The following is a 19,083-nucleotide window of genomic DNA, read 5'->3' as shown; positions in this document are numbered from 1 at the left end:
TCTTTAGTCACAAAAGTTTAACTGTAGGTGTGACTTGGAAAAGAAAGGTTTCTGCCACATGAACTTAACCTCTTGGGTAAATTGTCTTTTTTTAAGGCTCTTGGCATGTTTTCTAATTGAGCTTGAATTGAAACATTGACTCTGCAACATGTTTGTTGCAGATAGGATGTTAGTATGATGAGTAGAAACTAGATTGTGGTCAAGTGCCATTATAGGAAACTTGAGTGGGAGGTTATACCTATTTGGTTTAGGAACATTTTGTCATGGTTAAGACCTTCTGTCACACTTTTCAATGTGTGATGTGATTGAGATTCCAGATGTTAATCAATTTAAGTAGTGAAGTCTAGGTTTTGCAAAGACAGTCCCTGTTTCACACCTGGCCTCTTTAAGTATGAACAAGCTTCAGAACAAAGCTAAACAAATGAAAGTGAGTAGCCACGATCTATTTTGGTGATATATTAATTTTCCAGGCCTCATGTTTTCCATTTCAAAATAAATACTCTTTGCTGCTTGTAGTATTTTGAGGGAATTTTTTCTTGAGTCTTAAATGTCATGCTATAACAACAGGTATAGAAGTTGTCTGGGAAGAGCAAAGGTATTTTTGTGCGTGAAAGATGTGGTAAAATTTTAAATAAGAAATTGCTGCAACTCTATCTGAGCATTTGAAGGAAGTTACAACACAGTGAATTGTAAGTGAAAGTGAGGATAAGTTTGTGTTTGGCTGTGAGTCCTGACCTCAGACCGAAGAAAGCCAAAGGCAGATAAGACCAAGATGAGAGAGCAGAGCTGGTGACAAAATCAACAAAACCTCCAAATAAACTGGCTAGGTAGGATCTATAAAGCCTCAAGGAGACTCTAAGACCTACTTGTTGCCCTATGTTTCTCACAAACCACTTTGCATCTTCACCAGTTGTAGTTGAAATTACTGCATGTTTCAGAACTGTATGTGAATAATAAAGATCTGAGCCTATTAGGACATTCTGGGTTAGGGCAAGATAAGTTAGTTCTAATATGAAAATACTTGTCTAAAATTTGAAGGAAAGCAGGAAAAAACTTTTTAGTACAAAAGATATTTAAATGATTTTTAGTTTATGAAATGAAAAGTTTAGTAAATGTGTTTTAACAGAGCCAGAAATGAGTCAGATAACAGCTAACTGTGGCAGTAGTAAAGAAGTATTTAGGGGTTTATGGGTTAGAGTATTTGCATGAGTTCAATGTCCCTAAAAGGTGCCTGACCGGCCATTGCTTTTTGTATATGTGTGTGTTTTCTGCAGAGAGCTAATTGTTACAACATGGTAAGGGATACCTTTTTCCCAAAGAAGAAATGTAAACAATTTGAATAATACCATTTCAAAGAAAAATTTTAGAAATAGTTTAATTTTTTTTGCTTCTTTTTATGCCACTCTGTACCCCTCCAGGGTAGGAAGCACTCAGCATTCCCTCTGTTTAGTTTTAATACAGATGGAACAGAAATTTATAAGAATCTTATTGCAGTAAAGTTCTTTTTTATAAATAAATTTATGCAAAGAAAGTTTTAATAATATATTATCATACTTGCTTTATGGTTAAGTACTGGGGGCTTAAAATCTAAAAGTACGCTTTCTATATGAAATTACTTGTGCCCTGACTAGCAGCCAGAGTCCTTGCTTTAAATAATAGAAAATATAGGCCCTGCTTAATACTAAATTACATACTTGTTTTTCTGAAGGAAGGGGTTAGATGATCTCCTTTATGGCAGTGAATTGCACCTTTTCTTTACAAATTTTTCTGGAGAGAAGGCGATTTCACTATTAGTCCCTGGAAGGCTAACAAATGCCTGGCTGCAGTGATGTGCTTTAGAGAAATGGCTATCAGACAAGAAGAGGGTTTCTCATGACTAGGGCTTATTTTTGGTACACTTGCTGGTATTTTTCTTATAATACACTCCATGTGCTTCTTGCTTAGACTTCCCTTTTAAATTTCTTCAGGATTTAAGCTTTAGAATAAGAAACACAAAAACTATAGTGAAGGTTCAGGTGTGCAGGCTGGACTTCGGGTTTTTTCATCAGCCAGTAAAAAGGAAAGCAAACTCTACTTCCAGACATTGTTTCAGATCTTCAGGGCAATTCCTTGTTCATAATGACATGAAATGCTGATTATGTCCTGTGCTGCTTTTCCTTTGTTTCTTTTAATTAAGGGAACTATGATGGATACTTTCAGACTAACTTCCTCTTCCTATTGATTTGTGTACTTGGAATTTCTGGTGCTTTCTGGTTTGCTGATATATCTTGTCACACTTAAAAATGTATATTTCATGTGACAAATCTGTCATTAAAATTCTTAGACAACCTGCAATACTGAGAGTGAAGGTTTTGTTTATTTCTTAACTTGTAATGATGAGGATGAGCTTTTGGGGTGCAGTTCAACTTGTACAGGATTCAATACTTTCTTTTGGAGTATCTGCCATTGTTGATCATTATGGATATGGTGATGGAATTAGACAATTTCTCATCTGATCCAGTATGGAATATTTTACTGCCTTTATTTTTTAATCAGGCCTAATCAGTATGTGATTTTGTAATTTGTCATTATAAAACAACTAGAGATATGCTGAGGCTTAGATGACAAGAAGGAGTGTAGTTTAAAATATTCATGGTCTTGATTTTAAAAAAAAAGTCATGACTAAATATGCTGGCAGTAATTGACTATCCAAAGTACAGTTGCTATTGGATATTCTCTAGTCATAGAAACTTTTTTAATTCCAGTACTTTGAAAAGGGTATTATTTGCCAATGAGATTCTTATCATACTTGAAAATTATGCATTTTAATGAGAATTATCCTTAGTATGCTCTGGGAATGTTTTTTATGCAAAAAAACTTTGTGGACTTTTTTTGCCACAAGGTACTTTAACTCAGCTTTCTTGATTAGGCAAGTTTTACATTCAGTGCAGTTTAACAGTGTATTTGTGATAGTGTGTCGTGATCGCTGTGTGTATTTTAGTTCTCTTTTTTTGTTCTGTTATTAGTTGTAAAATAATCCTCTAATTGCACTCTGTGGAAAGACATAGCTAATACTAACATCGAAGTGAATGCAGCAGCCTGAAGACTACAGTGTATGATACCATCACAAACCCTTTTTGGATTTCACATTGCCAGAAAAGAGGTGTCAAGTTTAATAGAGAGTATTCATAGCAGCAACCCCCCCAAAAAAAGTCAGGTACAGTTACCAAAGTTCAGTGTGTTTTTTATATAGACTATCAGACCAATATGAAAGGTTTCGTAATAAAATTACTCTGGCATTTAAACATATTTCTCCAAAATGGTAAATGTAAATTAAATATTGAGTTTAGGGTAAAGCCTCTTATGGAAAGGGTTGCAATTAAATGTTTTATGCAGTGTATATGGCCTTCATTATTTCTGTGCTGGTAAATTCTTTTTATTACCTCTACAGGTTCAGTCCATGCCACATCAATAGCAGCTTCCAGAGTGGAGCAAGCATTGTCTGAGGTTGCTTCTTCTCTGCAAAGCAGTGCCCCTAAACAAGGTCCCCTGCATCCTTGGATGACTCTGGCTCAAATATGGCTTCATGCAGGTATTGTGATAGTAAAATTAATTTTTATATGCCCTCTCCTTTATTGCTAGCCTAAGGACTTACCAAAATCTGTTTCTTTCATGCAGAATCTGTAACCACTTATCAGATCATGTTTTATCCATGTGTGTGGCATCAGAACAAGCCAAGAAATAAAAAGCACAGTAGAGTTGCTCTGTTAGGCCATTTATGAAAGATAAGGCACTAGTTTGAGAATGTAGCTCTTAGCAGTGGAGTGATGTTGTCTTGTAGAAGAAATGTAACACATTCTCCCTTTTCCCTGAAGAATTTAGTTTCTGAAGTATCTAGAGTATCTTCCTAGGTGTCCTTGTAGAATCACAGAAGATTCTGATTTGGAAGGTACTCACAAGGATCATGAAATCCTACTCTTAAGTGAATGATCCATAAGGGAATGGAACCTGTGACCTTGGCATTACTAGCACCATGGTCCAACCAACTGAGCTAATCCCAAGTTTCTGATTGCATTGAATGGAAAAAGATGGTTGTAAGATTTTTGTATGGAGTTCCTGTAACTACAAAATTTTGTAATAGAAAATAAATAACTCCGCATATGCAGAGAAAGAAACAGTAGTACTATTGAGCAACCTGTCCCTTGCAGCTGGGATAATGAGCCTGAATTTCATTCTGTTCCTTCTGCTTTCATTAATGTAAAAGACTCAGGGTTGTTTGTCTACATATGGAGTCATCTTGAGTGGATTTAGTATTGTTATGATGCATCAAGCCTCAAGCTAACTGCAATATCACAAGTGGCTGTTACATAAAATTTTAACCAGAAAATGATGATCCAGTGTATTTCTGTACAGTTAAAAATATACTGTATACAATTGTTTTTATTGATAGCTGGATCAGAAAGATGTAATTTAGAAATCAGCCAGCAATTGTTATGCCTTGTTCTGCTTTCAGAGCATTTTTCAGTGACATAATTTTTTTCATTCAAGTTTTCAAGAAAACAGTGCTTTATTTAGCATTTTTATAGCATTTAAATTTACCTATTTACATCTATATTTTTATGGTGTGAAAGTCATTGCAGGGTGATGGCTCCCAGTTATAAATGGTTTAGTGGTTTAGAGGAAAAGCCCAGATGATTGGAAAGAAAGCAATTACAGTGATTAATAATAGTGATCTCATTTGGGCTATTCAAAAGCAACACAGATTAGAACAGGGCAAGGTCCAACAGGGTGTAGTGTAGTTGCCTGCTCTGCATTGTGGCATCATTGACTTGAAATATTTACAAACTGTCACAGGTGACCATTTACAGTAACTTTCAGCATCTACAATGCTGATAATTTCTCAGCTTTCTGTGGCAGCTTGTTCCACTACTTATTTTCTGTTTGTGGGGATTTTTTGGTTTTTTAGAAATTTTTGTGGGTCATTTGCTGTTGCTGGTTATTCAATTCATGCAAGTGACTGCTACTGTTTTGCCCACAAAGGAGGAGTCTGGACACACTTTACTGATTTCTTATTGATTCACAACTTCGTCAGATTTCCATGCACACCGGTGGTCTGCTGCTACGATCTGCTACTCAGGCCACTTTCTACTCTTAAAAAATATCTTTAAAATATTCTGTAATGGGAAGAACACAGAGATAAAGCTGTTGAATGCAATTTTTTTGGTAAGCAACTCCTTTAAAGGCACTCAGATATCAGTCTGATTCAGAGTTTTAAGCATAATCCAAAATCCACTGCTGTGGTGGGAGTTCCTGATCTGAGAGCCTTTAATCCCAAAGATGGGTGGCCTGTACAGTACAGTGAGAGCCACGTCTTCAGCAGTGACAGATCACCTTGCTGTTTTGATGCAGCTTGATTTAAACCTTAATCTACAAACCTCTGGTAAAGTATGACACAAGAGAATGCACTCATACAATTACTTTGAGGCTCTGTTTTCATTTGGTCAACACAAAGGAAAAGATCACCCAACCCAGAACCTTAACAGCTTTTTCTGGCATTTAGTATCTCTTTATTCCTCTCTTCTCCCATCTTTGAGCAAGAGATTACGATGAACCAGCAAGGTAGTGAAATAGCAGTGTTGAAGATTTTAAGAGTGTCATAAGTGCTACTGAAGGCAAATACTTCTACTGTTAGTTGTTAATTACTCACTGAATGAAAATTTTGCCCCCTATAGTCAATCTGATTTATATAAGTGTGTGTAAGGCTACTCAAAGGATTTAAAGATTCCTGGAATACTCTCATGCTCACATCTTAAAAATAAAACTAAAAGGAAAAAATCCAAGACTTATGAAGAAATAGCAAACTAGAAAGAGTATTATGGGGTTTCAAACAGGCATTTAGAAACTGTAACTCCTGATACACTTAGAAAAGCAACTTTCCTGAAAGAATAATTAATTTAAAATAATTTAGGTAATAATTTTCTCTTTTAAGATGCAAACTTTTTAAAGAAAATAGTCTTTAGATAAAGTGAAACTATTGACAAATACAGCACATGTGACAATATCTAGTCATAGTATAATGAAGGAAGAATTATTAATTGGTCCTGACATTCCTTCCACAGCTGAAGTCTACATAGGAATTGGGAAGCCTGCTGAGGCCACAGCGTGTACCCAGGAAGCAGCTAATCTCTTTCCCATGTCACATTATGTTCTCTACATGAGGGGTCAGGTGGCTGAACTTCGTGGAAATCTTGATGAAGCCAAACGCTGGTATGAAGAGGCCTTATCAATTAGTCCTACCCATGTGAAAAGCATGCAGAGGCTGGTAAGTCTTGAGCCCATGTTCATAAGCAGTGTCATCTCAGCTGGTGAGACTGTACTGTCCAGTCTTGACTTGGTGTAGGTAACCTGTAATTTGTAAGTTTGGGATTTATATTCTTATTACAAAATGCTTTAGAAACAGTCCTTCCTGGCATTTATTCTGTCTTTTGTGTGTTGGGACATAAAAAGGATTTAAAGGCCTTAAAACTTATTCATTTCTAATAGAAACCATAGAAGAAGAAGCAATTTGCATTTTCCTAATATTCATGCCATTGGGAAATGCTGGTGGCCAAGAGAAGAGTTGGATACTCTAGTTGGGTACTGTACAGGAAAGACCAGTCATTTTGGTATTCTGAAGTGAAAGTTAAATTCATAAAATCATAGAATATTCTAAGTTGGAAGAGACCTACAAGGATCATCAAGTTCAATTACTGGCCCTGTGCAAGACACCCCAAGAGTCACACCATGTGCCTGAGAGCATTGTCCAAACACTTCTTGAACTCTCTCAAGCTGGTGCTGTGACCACTTCCCTGGGGAAGCTGTTCCAGTGCCCAGCCAACTCTGGGTTTTCCTGATATCCAACCTAAACCTCTCCTGACACAACTTAAGTCCATTCCCTGAGCCCTGTCACTGGTCACAGGAGAGCAGAGATCAGTGTCTGCCCCTCCTTTACCCTCAAGGGAAGCTGTAGCTGCACTGAGGTCTCCCCTCAGTCTCTTCCAGGCTGAACACACAAAGTGACCTCAGCCACTCCTCACATGGCTTCCCCTCAAGGCCCTTCACCATCATCACTGTCCTCCTTTGGATGCCTTCCAGTACCTTTATATCCTTCTTAGGTTGTGGTAGCCAAAATTGCACAGAGGACTTGAGGCCACACCAGTGCAGAGTACAGCTATTTTCTGCATGTTTGTTGATTAACTTTGTGCTATGTGATTTCTTGGGTTTCTTAAAGGCAGAGAATCAATCCTGCCCTCAAGTGAATGTGTAGCTTTAAGTACAAAGGTACCTTCCCCAGTATAAGTGTATGTTTGTTTATATACTTCATAGATACATACATGTATATATTGTGCGCTTACCATGTTAGGAACATTATTTTCTTTTAATCCAGTTTCTTCCAGATAGAGAAGAATAGAACAGCTGAAATCAGCTTCTTACCCAAACCTTTTGTTCAGAAGTACAAGCTGGTTTCTGCCTAGGTACTTATGAATTATTCAGAGAAATTTCTTGTGCATCCCTGAGGGAAACATATGAGACAAAAGATCAGATAGGAAGACAGCACAGGGAAAGTTTTTTGTTTCACCTTTTCAGCATTTCAGGATATTTGAGCCTGCTGACAAATGCCAAAAGGTTCCCTTTCCTGAAGAAGTAGGCAGTCGGTCTAAAGCAGTGCAACTCAGTGAAAATGAAAGCTCATGTTTTGCTGTGTGTCTTTTTGCCCCTCCTCTGAGTGGTCCTTTGAATAAATAGTCTGTAAATGCACAGTGCTATTCAGAATGACTGAGAAATTAGCTGCCTAAGAGGCATATGAGATGAAAATTACTGGACTTCCAAATTTCTTTTTCATGAGATTTTCTGTTTGAGTCCTGGTTTGAAGGTAACTCTTGATTTCATTGGATTGGACAGTCCTTTTTAAGGTTAAAATTTTGTTTCTAAGAGCTTTTTCTACTGTTCTACTCCTTTTCTGCACTAGGATGTTGTTTTGAGTAGATTGAGAGATTTGTGCTGCTTAAATGCGAATATTCAAGACGTATACTATAAAAATAATTGTCTATGTAATTATAGGAGAAAATACAAGATTCTGTATCCTTGACCTTTTGAATCTTGCGAAAAGTATTTTAATGAGGAAGCTTGCAGTGTTTACTCTTGCCTTCATGTATAGATGAATATCTGTACATCCCAACACTTTTTGCACATTTACCTATTTATTATAAAGAGATATGATCTCAGTGGCAGGACAGCTATAGCAACAGAATGTGGAGGTACCAGCCTCTGTGACAACAGCTGAAACATGAACTTCTAATATTTGTATTCACAATTCTAAACTGACAGTTGGTTTATGAATGAAAGTTCTGTGCAAAAAACCCTTATTTTCTGTGATTATTTTGGTATTCTAAAAATATTTGATATGGCTTTCTTGCAATGCTTAGAAAGTAATATCAAAGGCAACTGTTTCCTCATAAAAGTTACCTTAGAGCCTATATTTATTAAATAAGTTTAGATGAATTTCATTTTGAGGGGCAAATACTGAGTATAGATCATAGTAACTTTATGTATAAAATGCAACAAAAATCAAGTAAGATTCAAGGATGGCAGGAGTTCTAGCATGTAGCATCTGTATCCAGACCTGCCTCTCCAAGTGGAATTACTTGAAATAGTTGAAGCTGAAATAAGTTTGGAAGGACTTCTCTTTGTTTTTATTAAAATTTTAGAATGAGTGACATCTGACACTCAATAAAATTTCCTGATGCTAATAGTTTGGAAATCTGAATCTTTGATTTGAGAGAGTCTTTGCAGTTGTCCAAGGGGGAAAAAAGCACTAAATAAAATGTTTGTTTAAATTTGCATAAACAACAATAGCATATTGGGAGTAGGAGTTTTGTCCTTTTATAATCCATCTTTTTAATGATGTTGCATCACTCTGCTAAGGAGGATGAAAAGCTAAACTTTGAAACATTTACTATTTTTCATATAACATTTCATACAATATTTTTGCTGTTAGTCTCTCTAAATACCTATTCCTGATTATGATCTACTTTCTACACAGAAACAACCTTGTTAATTTAAATTACTGGGGAAATGTGTGACTAAAGACCAGAAAGGTTAGTTTAGTGGCTTCAGAAGTGTTGTACTTCTTCCTGAGTTACAGCATGTGCTGTGATTTGGAGTTTCTGCAACAAGACTCTTGCATTTGTCTCTCATGTAGACTCCACATTCTGTTAGTGTGACCATGAAGACTGCAAAAGTCTAGTGTATTAGCTGAATGAAATTACTTTTTATTGGCTGGCATAATCATTTTTGCAAAACTGCTTTTGTTTTTTTTTACAGAAACAATTTCTTACTCATTTTGCTGCTGTCTCTAGGATCTTCACAGATTTACTCCTGTTTCAATAGATTTACCAAAATGAAAACTGGGAGATCTTGATGATGCTGGGAGGTCATGAAAATTGGAGCAGATAAGAGTGATGAAAGAGATCTGTTTGCCAACAAAATGATCATCATCAATGTGAGGGTTTGACAGGGAAGGTTTTTACCTTACTAATGAAATGCCTAAGACAACGTAACACCAAATGTTGGGTACTTGATCCACGAGTAAATGAAAAGTGGTTTAGCTGTATTCTGCTCAACTAAACTTGGGAAATGGAACTGCTTGGATCACACTATTGCATTACCTAAGATGGGAACTACTCCCACAGAGCTGGCTGCAGGGGCAGCATGTTTTCATGTTCCTGCTCACTGCTAGTTCTGCCCCTTCTAAGACGTTGGGGGGCTTATTAATTAAATCAGCCAAACAACAAAACTAGTTTTTTTCAAAGAGAAATGCTGTTAAAATTCTCTGCAGTTCCTTCTGGATCTAAATCATTGTTGCCTGTACAGTTAATATTTTAATCCATACATTTGTTCACTTTATTTTGTTGAGCAATGCTCATTTTAAGCTCTGCCTTGATGCTATTTTTTACTGTTGGTCACTAACTGAAATTTTCTCCAAGCCAGAGCTTATACCAGCTTGCTATTTGGCTAGCTCTGACTGTTCACAAGGTGTCAGGAGGGAAGCAATAACATGTCAGTATTAATTAGGTATACTTTTTACAGAATGCAGAAGCAATTCTTTTGAACAAATGCTGTCCTTTCTTCTTTTTAAGGTTTGCATAGTGCACTCAGAAGAAACAACGTGAAGTTGTATTCTAAAGGTTCAAAATGCTTTGGTTTCTTTTCTGTATTTCAAATATTTTTTTCTCACACCTAATGAAATTTAAAATTTTCTGTAATTACTTAATTTTACAAAGATGATTTACACTTCAGTGTCATATACCTATGGTTATCACCTGCCTGATTTTAGCTAGAATGGATTTATTTATACAACTTTCTCCATTCTCCCTACCCTTTATCACCACCTCCAGATTTCTACATTACTGCTGCCTTCCTGCTTTTGTCAGTTTTCCTCCCCTGTGAAAAAAAGAATAAACATTCTTTTATCTTCTGCAGTCAGAGTGCTGTTGTGGAAAGTAGCCCTTACTGCTGACGTCTGAAAAGTCCTGAAACAGGCCATCATTCAGTAATGCCTGAAATGGCAATGAATATTTCAATCCATTGTCCAGGAAACAAATCTGTGTATTCTCTCTCAGGCAGAAAATTTCCTATTAAATGTAGCTTTGAGAGAAAATAGGTATCCAACATTTGTATGCTGTTATCATCCCAGAAGACAGCAGTATTTTCTGAATATCAAGTAATTTATCACAGCACTTGCCATTTAATGCTATTAGTAACTCAGGTTCTAAGAGCAGAAAACTAAAACAGAAAGGGAGAAATTACTTAAACAGTTTACTCATGTAGAAATTGGTTTTCAGTAACCAATATCTTAGGGAGTTACATTCCCTACTTCCTACTGTTAGATACCTGCTAGTTTCCTATAATTGTACATAGCTAAACCAAATCTCTTATGGCTTAGATTAATGATGTGTGCTTTATCTCTCAGTTATAAATATACTGGTTTTTATTTCTTACTGTACTATACTGACTTCTGCCAGAAGAAGACACTGCCAGAAAGAAGTCTGGTGGTATGTATGAGCCTTGTGTGCTTATGAGCCTGTCATGGATGTTGAGTTGACTGAAAGAAAGGAAAAACACTGAAGAGTTTAAAACATGAATTTAGACTCTGTTTGAAGGGGTCATGGGAGTTAAGGAAAATAAATTCTAAGTGCAGTCACCCAACTAACTTTTTTCTTTCAGTGCTTCAGTGTTCACATCTGGAGAACACTCAGTAATTAATTTGACTTTCATCCTCAGGCCCCTGCATGGTAAAATTGTTGGTTTAGGCCACACAGGTTTGTCCTAAGCACATTGTGCTGGTTCTCATGGGTGGTTTGGGTTGTAACTGATTACCACAGTGCTAAATGCTGATGTCAAATCTCAGTGCTCATTTGACTCACTTTCTAAGTGCATCCTTATGCACAGGGTGGTTGTAGAAGAATGGAGAAATAAAGGTCATTGGTTTTGTTAGTAAAATGTTGTATGTTTGCCCTTCAGAAACCTCAAGATCTTTTCACAAAAAGTAGAGAAAGCAAAATATGTGTTTGGCTGAAAACTCACTGTTCCTTACAGAAGGCATTTTACTGTGATTTGACCACATCTAAACATTTAAATATTTCAAGTGATTGCATTCTGTACCCTGAAAAAACAATGGCCATTCTGCTTGTGTTTAAACCTGGAAATCATTGAGTTCAAGTGACTCAAGGACCATTTTGATACATATTAAATACTTCATCTGCTGTGAGGCACTCAAAGGCTGTATTCTTTTCTGTTATGAAAATATTATTTCCCCTTTCAGCCTTACAAGAGAAAACCATCAGTGCTTGGTGCAGTAAAAGATTGCATAAAATCAACTTGCATAATCATTAGTGCTGGAAGTATAATACAGTGGAAGTCAAGGTGAAAAATTAGGGAAGATTTTTTTCTCCTGTTTGATTCAAAGTTACCTTATTTTATTTTTAATGTTGTTGAGATCAAATACAGCAGTTAACCACTTCATACTGACTTGGAGAAAGATTAGTAGAATTTCTTAATTCCTAAATGCTTTATCTGAATTTCACAGTACTCTCTAAAAGCAGATCTATATATGTTCAGTATTTGACAACAATAAGTGCTACAAATTTGAGTTTAAACTAGAACCCAGTTGCCCTTTTGGAAAAAGGAAATTACTGTAGGAATTTAAAGCACTAATTTTGTTTATAGCTTGAAGCAGTGAGCTCCCATTTACTCAGGCAAGACTGTTGATTCCCTGAGAACTGTTGTTCTGTAAGTGGAATTATGGGCCTGATGGGTATTACAGGTCCTGCTTCATAATAGACTTTCTTTTCACATTATTGTGTATTTATTCCAAATGGCTTAAAGCAGCTGTGACAGGAGCAGGCCTTTCAACAAGAAAATACCTCCATTCTTGGATGCTTTTCACCCTGTGAGAGCAAGCTCTCTAAGGTCTCTTCAACTCATTGGTGCTGTCCTCAGCTGTCAGCTATTACAAGAGGAATTCTGCAGCTCACTTAAATGGTTGTTTGGTTTATACAATCTGAGTAGCTGAAGATGCAAAAGGCAATCTGATTTTGTGCAACATGCACAGTGGCTGTATTGAGTGGAACTGGACTCATATGGAGAAAGTAAGCTGTTGAGATGTACTATTTATTGAGAATCTAGTAGCAATGGTTAAAGGCAGCTTTCTGAATACAGAGAGAAACTCTGTCAAATAGAAATCCCAGGAAAATTAATTTAAAAGTAGACCAAAAAAAACCCCAAAATACTTAAAGACTCAGAAAGCTGGGGTGGGTATTTTTTTTAACTTTGGGGGGGTGTTTGTTTGAGGTTTTTTGGGTTTGATTGTTGGGTTTTTTTAGCATAAGGATTTTTGCCTGCAATCTCAGCTTTAAATTTCTGTTTTCATGTTATTTGTGTGATAGATTTTTCCACAGTTTATCTATTCAGGCACAGCTTGCTAGAAACCATTTTATCACTTCTGTTTGTTCCCATTTTAAAAAGTGGAAAATTAATTAGTGGCAGATGCTGGCAGAAGGAAGGGATGCTTTGGCTAGAGTTACTGCTCTTTATTTGGCAGGTCACGAATCATTCCACTGTTTTTATTGTATTGTGTGGAACTGATAAAATTTCACCCATCCGATAATTCATGACAATTCACTGTTGAAGCAGGTCAGGCTACAACATGCAGTATTACTCCAAAATTCCTTCTGTTTGCTTGGAAGATTTTAAGAACCTTTGTTTGCAGTTTTTGAAATACAAGTAGTGTTCATCTCAGGCTTTGATTCACATTTTATAGGATAAAGTCTTTGAATTGGGTTCTGTTACCAAAACAGAGCTATTAGTAATGCACTTCATATACAGAAGCTGTGGATCAAATATTGTAATTTGGCAAGTGGCAACCCAGAATAGTTTCATATTAAGGGAAAAATCCAAGGATCACAATGGCCCAGTCTGGAACAGGGCTTTGGTTTTCTAGACAACATAACAAAGCATCTGAGGCAGGATTGCCTGCCCTACACTGTTTCAAGTAATTGACAGGAACAGGATCATGATGAGATAGCATTTGTGTAATAGTAACAGTATTTTAGATGCACATGTAAGAAGCATCCACTTGCCAAGAGTTTGTGGGGGTCTCACATCCTTGGAGATGCTCAAAATCTGACAGCCCTTGACAACCCACTGTAGGTAACTCTACTTCAGGTTTGGCTGTAGAGGATCTTAAGTTCCCTTCCTACTTCTGTCATCCTGTGATTCTAGGAATGCAAGCAAGGCAAGCTTTGTAGATGAGGTAATGATTTGTGTTAGGAAGCATGATGGGAACACTTCTCTGTGGACAAAATCTTGTTATATTTTCCTGTTATGCAAGACTTACTTTATTTTTACCAGTGGTAAAAATCTATAAAGCACAGATTTTGTTCTTTTTTCTCTTGTTTCCATGGTACATTACCCATAGCAATCATGGGAGGAAGGTGCAAGAGATTAATACCTTTCGCCACTTGTCTCACTCGTCTTAACTATGTGCATATAAAATATACACCTGTATGTTTCTATACATGTATTCTATCCTACAAATCTGCCTTAATATTTTGGTTACATCTTAGTGTCTTTGCATACAGAAGTGTCAGTCGCAAAACAGTGCAACTAAAAAGCCTCAGTTGGGATCTCCAGCAATTAGGTTTTTGAGCTTCTGTCTCTCGTGATGATTTTCTTAAAGGTTCAGATATACCTTAATGATTTGCACTGAGGCTTCTGTAGACAGAGATATGTCTAATATTATTTTAAGAAAAAAAAAATCTATTTCTCTTTAACGTTGTTTACATAAGAAGTATCTCTCTTGTGGTACTAAGTAGAGGTGATGAAGAGTCACCAAGATTGTAAAAGCATCTGATCACAGCATAATGAAAAAATTCCTTTTTCAGGTTTTTTTTTGGGAAGGTTTTAGAAAGGGTAATTCCTATTAAAAGTCTTTCCAGAGTGTTTCCATCTTCTTATGCATTTTACCCTCTAAGGCTGCAATAAAGTCATTGACAGTTGGGTTTTGTTGAAGTCCCTTTTCCTTTGTGCCTTTTCTGGGTAACTGGCTGCCTAAAATAGAATGTAAAACATACAAATTTATACTAATGAAAAATATTAACAAGGATGACTAATTTACCAGAAGGAAAATGTCAGCAGTTTTAGTAATTCAGGAACTGTCCAGGAGGCCTCGGGTTAGTAAAGTGCTAATAGTTGTTCTTGATATTTAAGTTCTCCTTATTTTCATAAAAAGAACAAAAAGGAAAAGAGAGAAGTCATGGAAAAAATTGAAAATGTGTGCTCTTCCCTGCTGTCCTCTGTAGTCTCTTACATCCCTTTTCATGGATACTTGCTGATGCTTTTTTGCATGGATCTTGAAAGTTCTATATTTATTTTGCTCTGTGTAATTGCCTTTCAATATGAGAATTGCTTTGCAAAACACTTTTTAAATTAGGTCATTCTGCTGAAGTATGCACTGAGCTAATTATGATTATTTTGCTTCCCTGGCCATTTTTGTGCTCATTGAATTTATTAAAGTATAGCTGGGGCTGAGAATTTACACAGCAATAAAAGCTATGTAGCACCTGGTATGCTTTGTTGTAGGTAACATCTAGCGTCCAATCACTTACAATTGAATTTTGTATAATTAAGAAAGAAATATTTTAATGATTGGGAGAGGGATAAATATAAAGAATGTGACAAAAGCTTTGAGAGAGTAGCCATCCTCAGCTTTAAATGAACAAGAGAGATTTTTTTTTTTCCCTTCTCCTGAGGAAGGTTTTGTTGTAGAATTCTGTACGTGAGAACTCTTTAACTACAGGATATTTGAAGCCTGCAATCATCTACAAATCTTTCTTTTTTTTCTTCTGCTGCATAACTTTGCAAATTGGTGAAATATAACTAAGTGCTACCATCAACAGCAATCTGAATGAGATAAATCATTCCATGTGGCTTAGTTGAGGTGGTGAGTAAATGTGTGTGAGAAACTTGCAACAGCATCATCACCAGGTGTCTGAGCCCTGACTCTTTCTCAGTCTCTCTTAGAATAATCTATTATCATAAAATGGTGCAGGAGTTATCAGTGCATGTATTTTGCTATAAATCTACAATTTTCAGGTGCATTTCTGTGTACTGGTTAAATGATCTTTTACTTTTTGCTATATATTTGTCATGGGGAGCTTTACTGGCTTTGGCAGAAGCTATTTCCTGAGAAAACAGACTGCTCTTGAGAGGACCAGAAGTTACCTAATCAATTATAATTCTTTTTTTCTCATTTGGAACTATAAACAACTTGTTCTTAAAAACTGTGCTTTATCTTATCCTTATCAAGCAGCAAGTAGCCTACCTTAATGCAAAACTAGAGATCTGGAAGCAAATGTCCCCCAGGAAATAATTTTAATGCTTGCTTTTGCAGGGTTATGTCAAACAGCTGTATTCCCTAGATAAGTTGTCTACTCTGGTTCGGAGTTTTTTTTCTTCAAATCCCCAGTCTGGACTAGTCTTCTTATGTTTCTCTCTCCCTCTTCAGCTCATCTCATTTTAAATTTAATTGAAGACCTCTTCCATTTGCTGAAACTTAGCTTCTCTGCTAGCCAGTTTTATACATAGCAGTAATTCCCCTGTTCATGAGTCTACTGTTTAAAGATGAGTTGCACCTTGCAGTTTGGAAGAATTCAACCAAATTACTGTGTCTGAATTGCATAATATATTTTCTCCAATATAAGATTTCTTTAAAAATAGGCTCTGTTTTCTGGTAGCAAACTTGTGTTAGATGGAGTTAGAGAATTAGCTTTTAAGGTTAGTGATGGGCTATTTTTGATGTCAAGTTATTTTTTTAATCTTGATGAACAAATTAATAACAGAGAAAGCAGTTGTTTCAGTGAGCTTGAATTTGTGTGAAAATCTGAAGTGGGTTTTGTGCATCTCTGAAAACTGATTATTTTGAAGGTGTGATGGTTATTTTTCCATTATTATTCCTATTAGAGAATATTCTTTTCAGAAAGTAGTAACAAATGACATGAAGAAAAGTATGTGGTGATACTGTTCAGAAAGTTGCCATCTCTTGATTTCTCAGTGGGGGAGAGGAGTTATGCTCTCTGGCCACTTTGTGTACTTCATCACACTGGAAAAGGCCAGTGTCTTCTCTGAATGAAACTGCAGATGTAGAATTGTTACTGCTTTTAATGCTATTTCTATCACTGTAAACAGCCTGGTTAAGCTGAGTGGAAAAAATGCATCATGAAAGAGAGTAAGTAATGATAAACTTGAAATCAGAAAGCAGTTCTGGGCTTTCATCACCTTTTCAGTCAGCAGTACAATGTCGATCTGCACCTTTTAAATTTTGATACTAAAATGTGTGGACTTTAGGACTTTATAGAGAGCCAGGAGATAAGAGCTCTTTAGTTTCACCAGTTAATCATGACTCTAGTCTGTATGTTTTGTTAAAACACTAACTTTGCAAACAACTCTTGGCATTTGATAAAAAATACCATTAATTATAGTTATCATATTTTTAGGTATGAATATTTAAGCATCTCAGCTAAATTTGGAAGAATAAAAAGTAACTGGCTAAGCTGAGCTTCTGCAAGTGTTATGGCAACTAAGGGTTGGTATGTCAGAGAGTAAGACAGTAACTAAAATATTTTTTGCTCTTTTTCTACATCAAAAATTTAGGTATTTTAAAAAGCTTATAGTATTTTTTTTCATAATGATTTTGAGTGCTCAACATATTAAGTTTCAAATATGTTTGGCCCTGAAGCATGTATTCCCCATAAGAAATGAGGAAACTGAAGTGTAGGTGCTGTGACATACCTGGCTTTAAATACAGTATAAGCCTCCTGATTTCTCATTCTGAGCATCACATTCATGGGAATCACATTTAATTCCCGTGATTATTCTTTCCAGTGCCTTTGCACTGTGAAGGAAATAATTTTCCCCATAGGCATCTCCAATGTCAATCTTTTTAGGACAGCAGTATCAGTATTCCCACTGCCTGCTGAAAGAAGCCTGTGGAGTGTCTTTTGTGGGTTTTCACTTGCAAATGATTGGCAGACTTTAGGAGGACTTTCTCTTATGATATTTAAATTTAGTACTGTTACTGATGGACCAGTTCTATGGTTTATCAGTGAAAATTATATATTTGATAGTTGTTACCTTTGCATGCAGTTTAAGTGAAGGGATCTGTGGCAGCTCCTTGATAGCCATTCAGCTCAGCCATGTAAAATGAGATCCTTGTATAATTCACTTTCAATACTCTTAAATAATATATCACTTCATTTACCTACACCTCTCTTTCTCCCACTTCTCTTCCTTTATGGAAGATTTGTCAATGTTGCCTTGGATTTGCTCAGTGAATATATTACTTCCAAAGTCATTGCAGCTGAGGTGCTTGGTGCAGGAGATGTCTGTTTGGATAGCAGACTGGTTCAGAAGTACCTGAGGCATCAGTACATTGTTTCTGTGATTACTTTTTGTTATGGTTTTGAGAGCTCAGTTAAATATCACACTGGTTTTTAGTAGCATACTTTTATAGGTGATAAACTGCTTCTATAAATCTTTGTTTCTTATCTTACCTTTTTACTTGGTAGTAAGATAAAATTCAAGAAAAGTGAACTTCAAACCAGAAGTAAATAAGAAGTACATAGATATAGAAACCTAAAGGAAAAAGGATTGCTGCTTTTATTATGCAGTGAGTGGTTAGTTTTTCTTAGGTGTTCTATGGGTCTATGCTTTGGTACATCTTCCTACAAATGAGAATCATACCTGGGTTTGAACAAAAATTAATTAAGTCTTGTTTTATGTCCTTGGGGAAGTTGAACCAGAGTCAGTTTTGGAGAACTAATCTCATAAATTTTCCTTCACTGTTATGTTGTTTGTGTGCTTATCTAATTACCATTAAATGCAATAAATACCATTTTGAGTAAGACTTCTCAGGCCAGCTTTTCCCTGAAGAGGTATAATACCCTTTGGGGAAGATCAGTTTGGCAAGAAATGGCAAACCACAAGTCTTTGCTCCTGTTCTGTGATTAGTGGGAGGTAAACAAAGGAGGGCTGCTTAATTCCTTGAAGTGTGTCACAATGGCTGTAAGTGTTTATTACTGTCCAGACGTTGAGGCTGAATGTAGTTTTGTTCTAAGACGTGCTTATTGGAGTCTTGGGAACATGAGGGAACTTTCTGCATCACACTGCATTACAGCTTCTTTCTGCTAATCTCTGATGTGTTTTTTATACATGTGTGGCTTTTTCACACTAATCTGAGAAATTCTGTGTTGTGGTTGATGCTGGTGTGATGCTTCAAGGAAGCTGGCTTTCAAGAAATAGGCCTTAAATTAGATTTGAAGTTGATTTTAGGAACAGCTTTTCTTTCTTACGAGCTGGTATTGAAATGAAAGAAAAAGAAATATTAGAAAAACACTGAGTTAAAACAGAGGGCTCATATTCAAGAGCCATGTATCTATACATAAAGCATTTGACCTGGAAGAAATCTTTGGTCTTTTAGAACTGCTCAGATAAACAAAACAAAGCAAT

General features: G+C 36.2%; 1 protein-coding gene across 4 annotated transcripts in view; it reads left to right on the top strand.

Moving 5' to 3' along the window:
• Positions 1-19,083, top strand: part of TTC7B (tetratricopeptide repeat domain 7B) — a 119,602-nt gene that overhangs the window by 85,635 nt on the left and 14,884 nt on the right. For all 4 annotated transcript variants that reach the window (XM_062495463.1, XM_062495462.1, XM_062495465.1 and 1 more), the window contains 2 exons: positions 3,431-3,571; positions 6,099-6,301. In XM_062495463.1, the coding sequence (XP_062351447.1) occupies positions 3,431-3,571; positions 6,099-6,301 (344 nt within the window). The remainder of the gene's footprint in view (positions 1-3,430; positions 3,572-6,098; positions 6,302-19,083) is intronic.

Source organism: Cinclus cinclus, chromosome 6, assembly GCF_963662255.1.
Source record: "Cinclus cinclus chromosome 6, bCinCin1.1, whole genome shotgun sequence".
In the NCBI taxonomy this organism is placed as follows: Eukaryota; Metazoa; Chordata; class Aves; order Passeriformes; family Cinclidae; genus Cinclus; species Cinclus cinclus.
The sequence above is the reverse complement of the archived record's forward strand: the minus strand, read 5'-3'. Positions and strand labels throughout refer to the sequence as shown.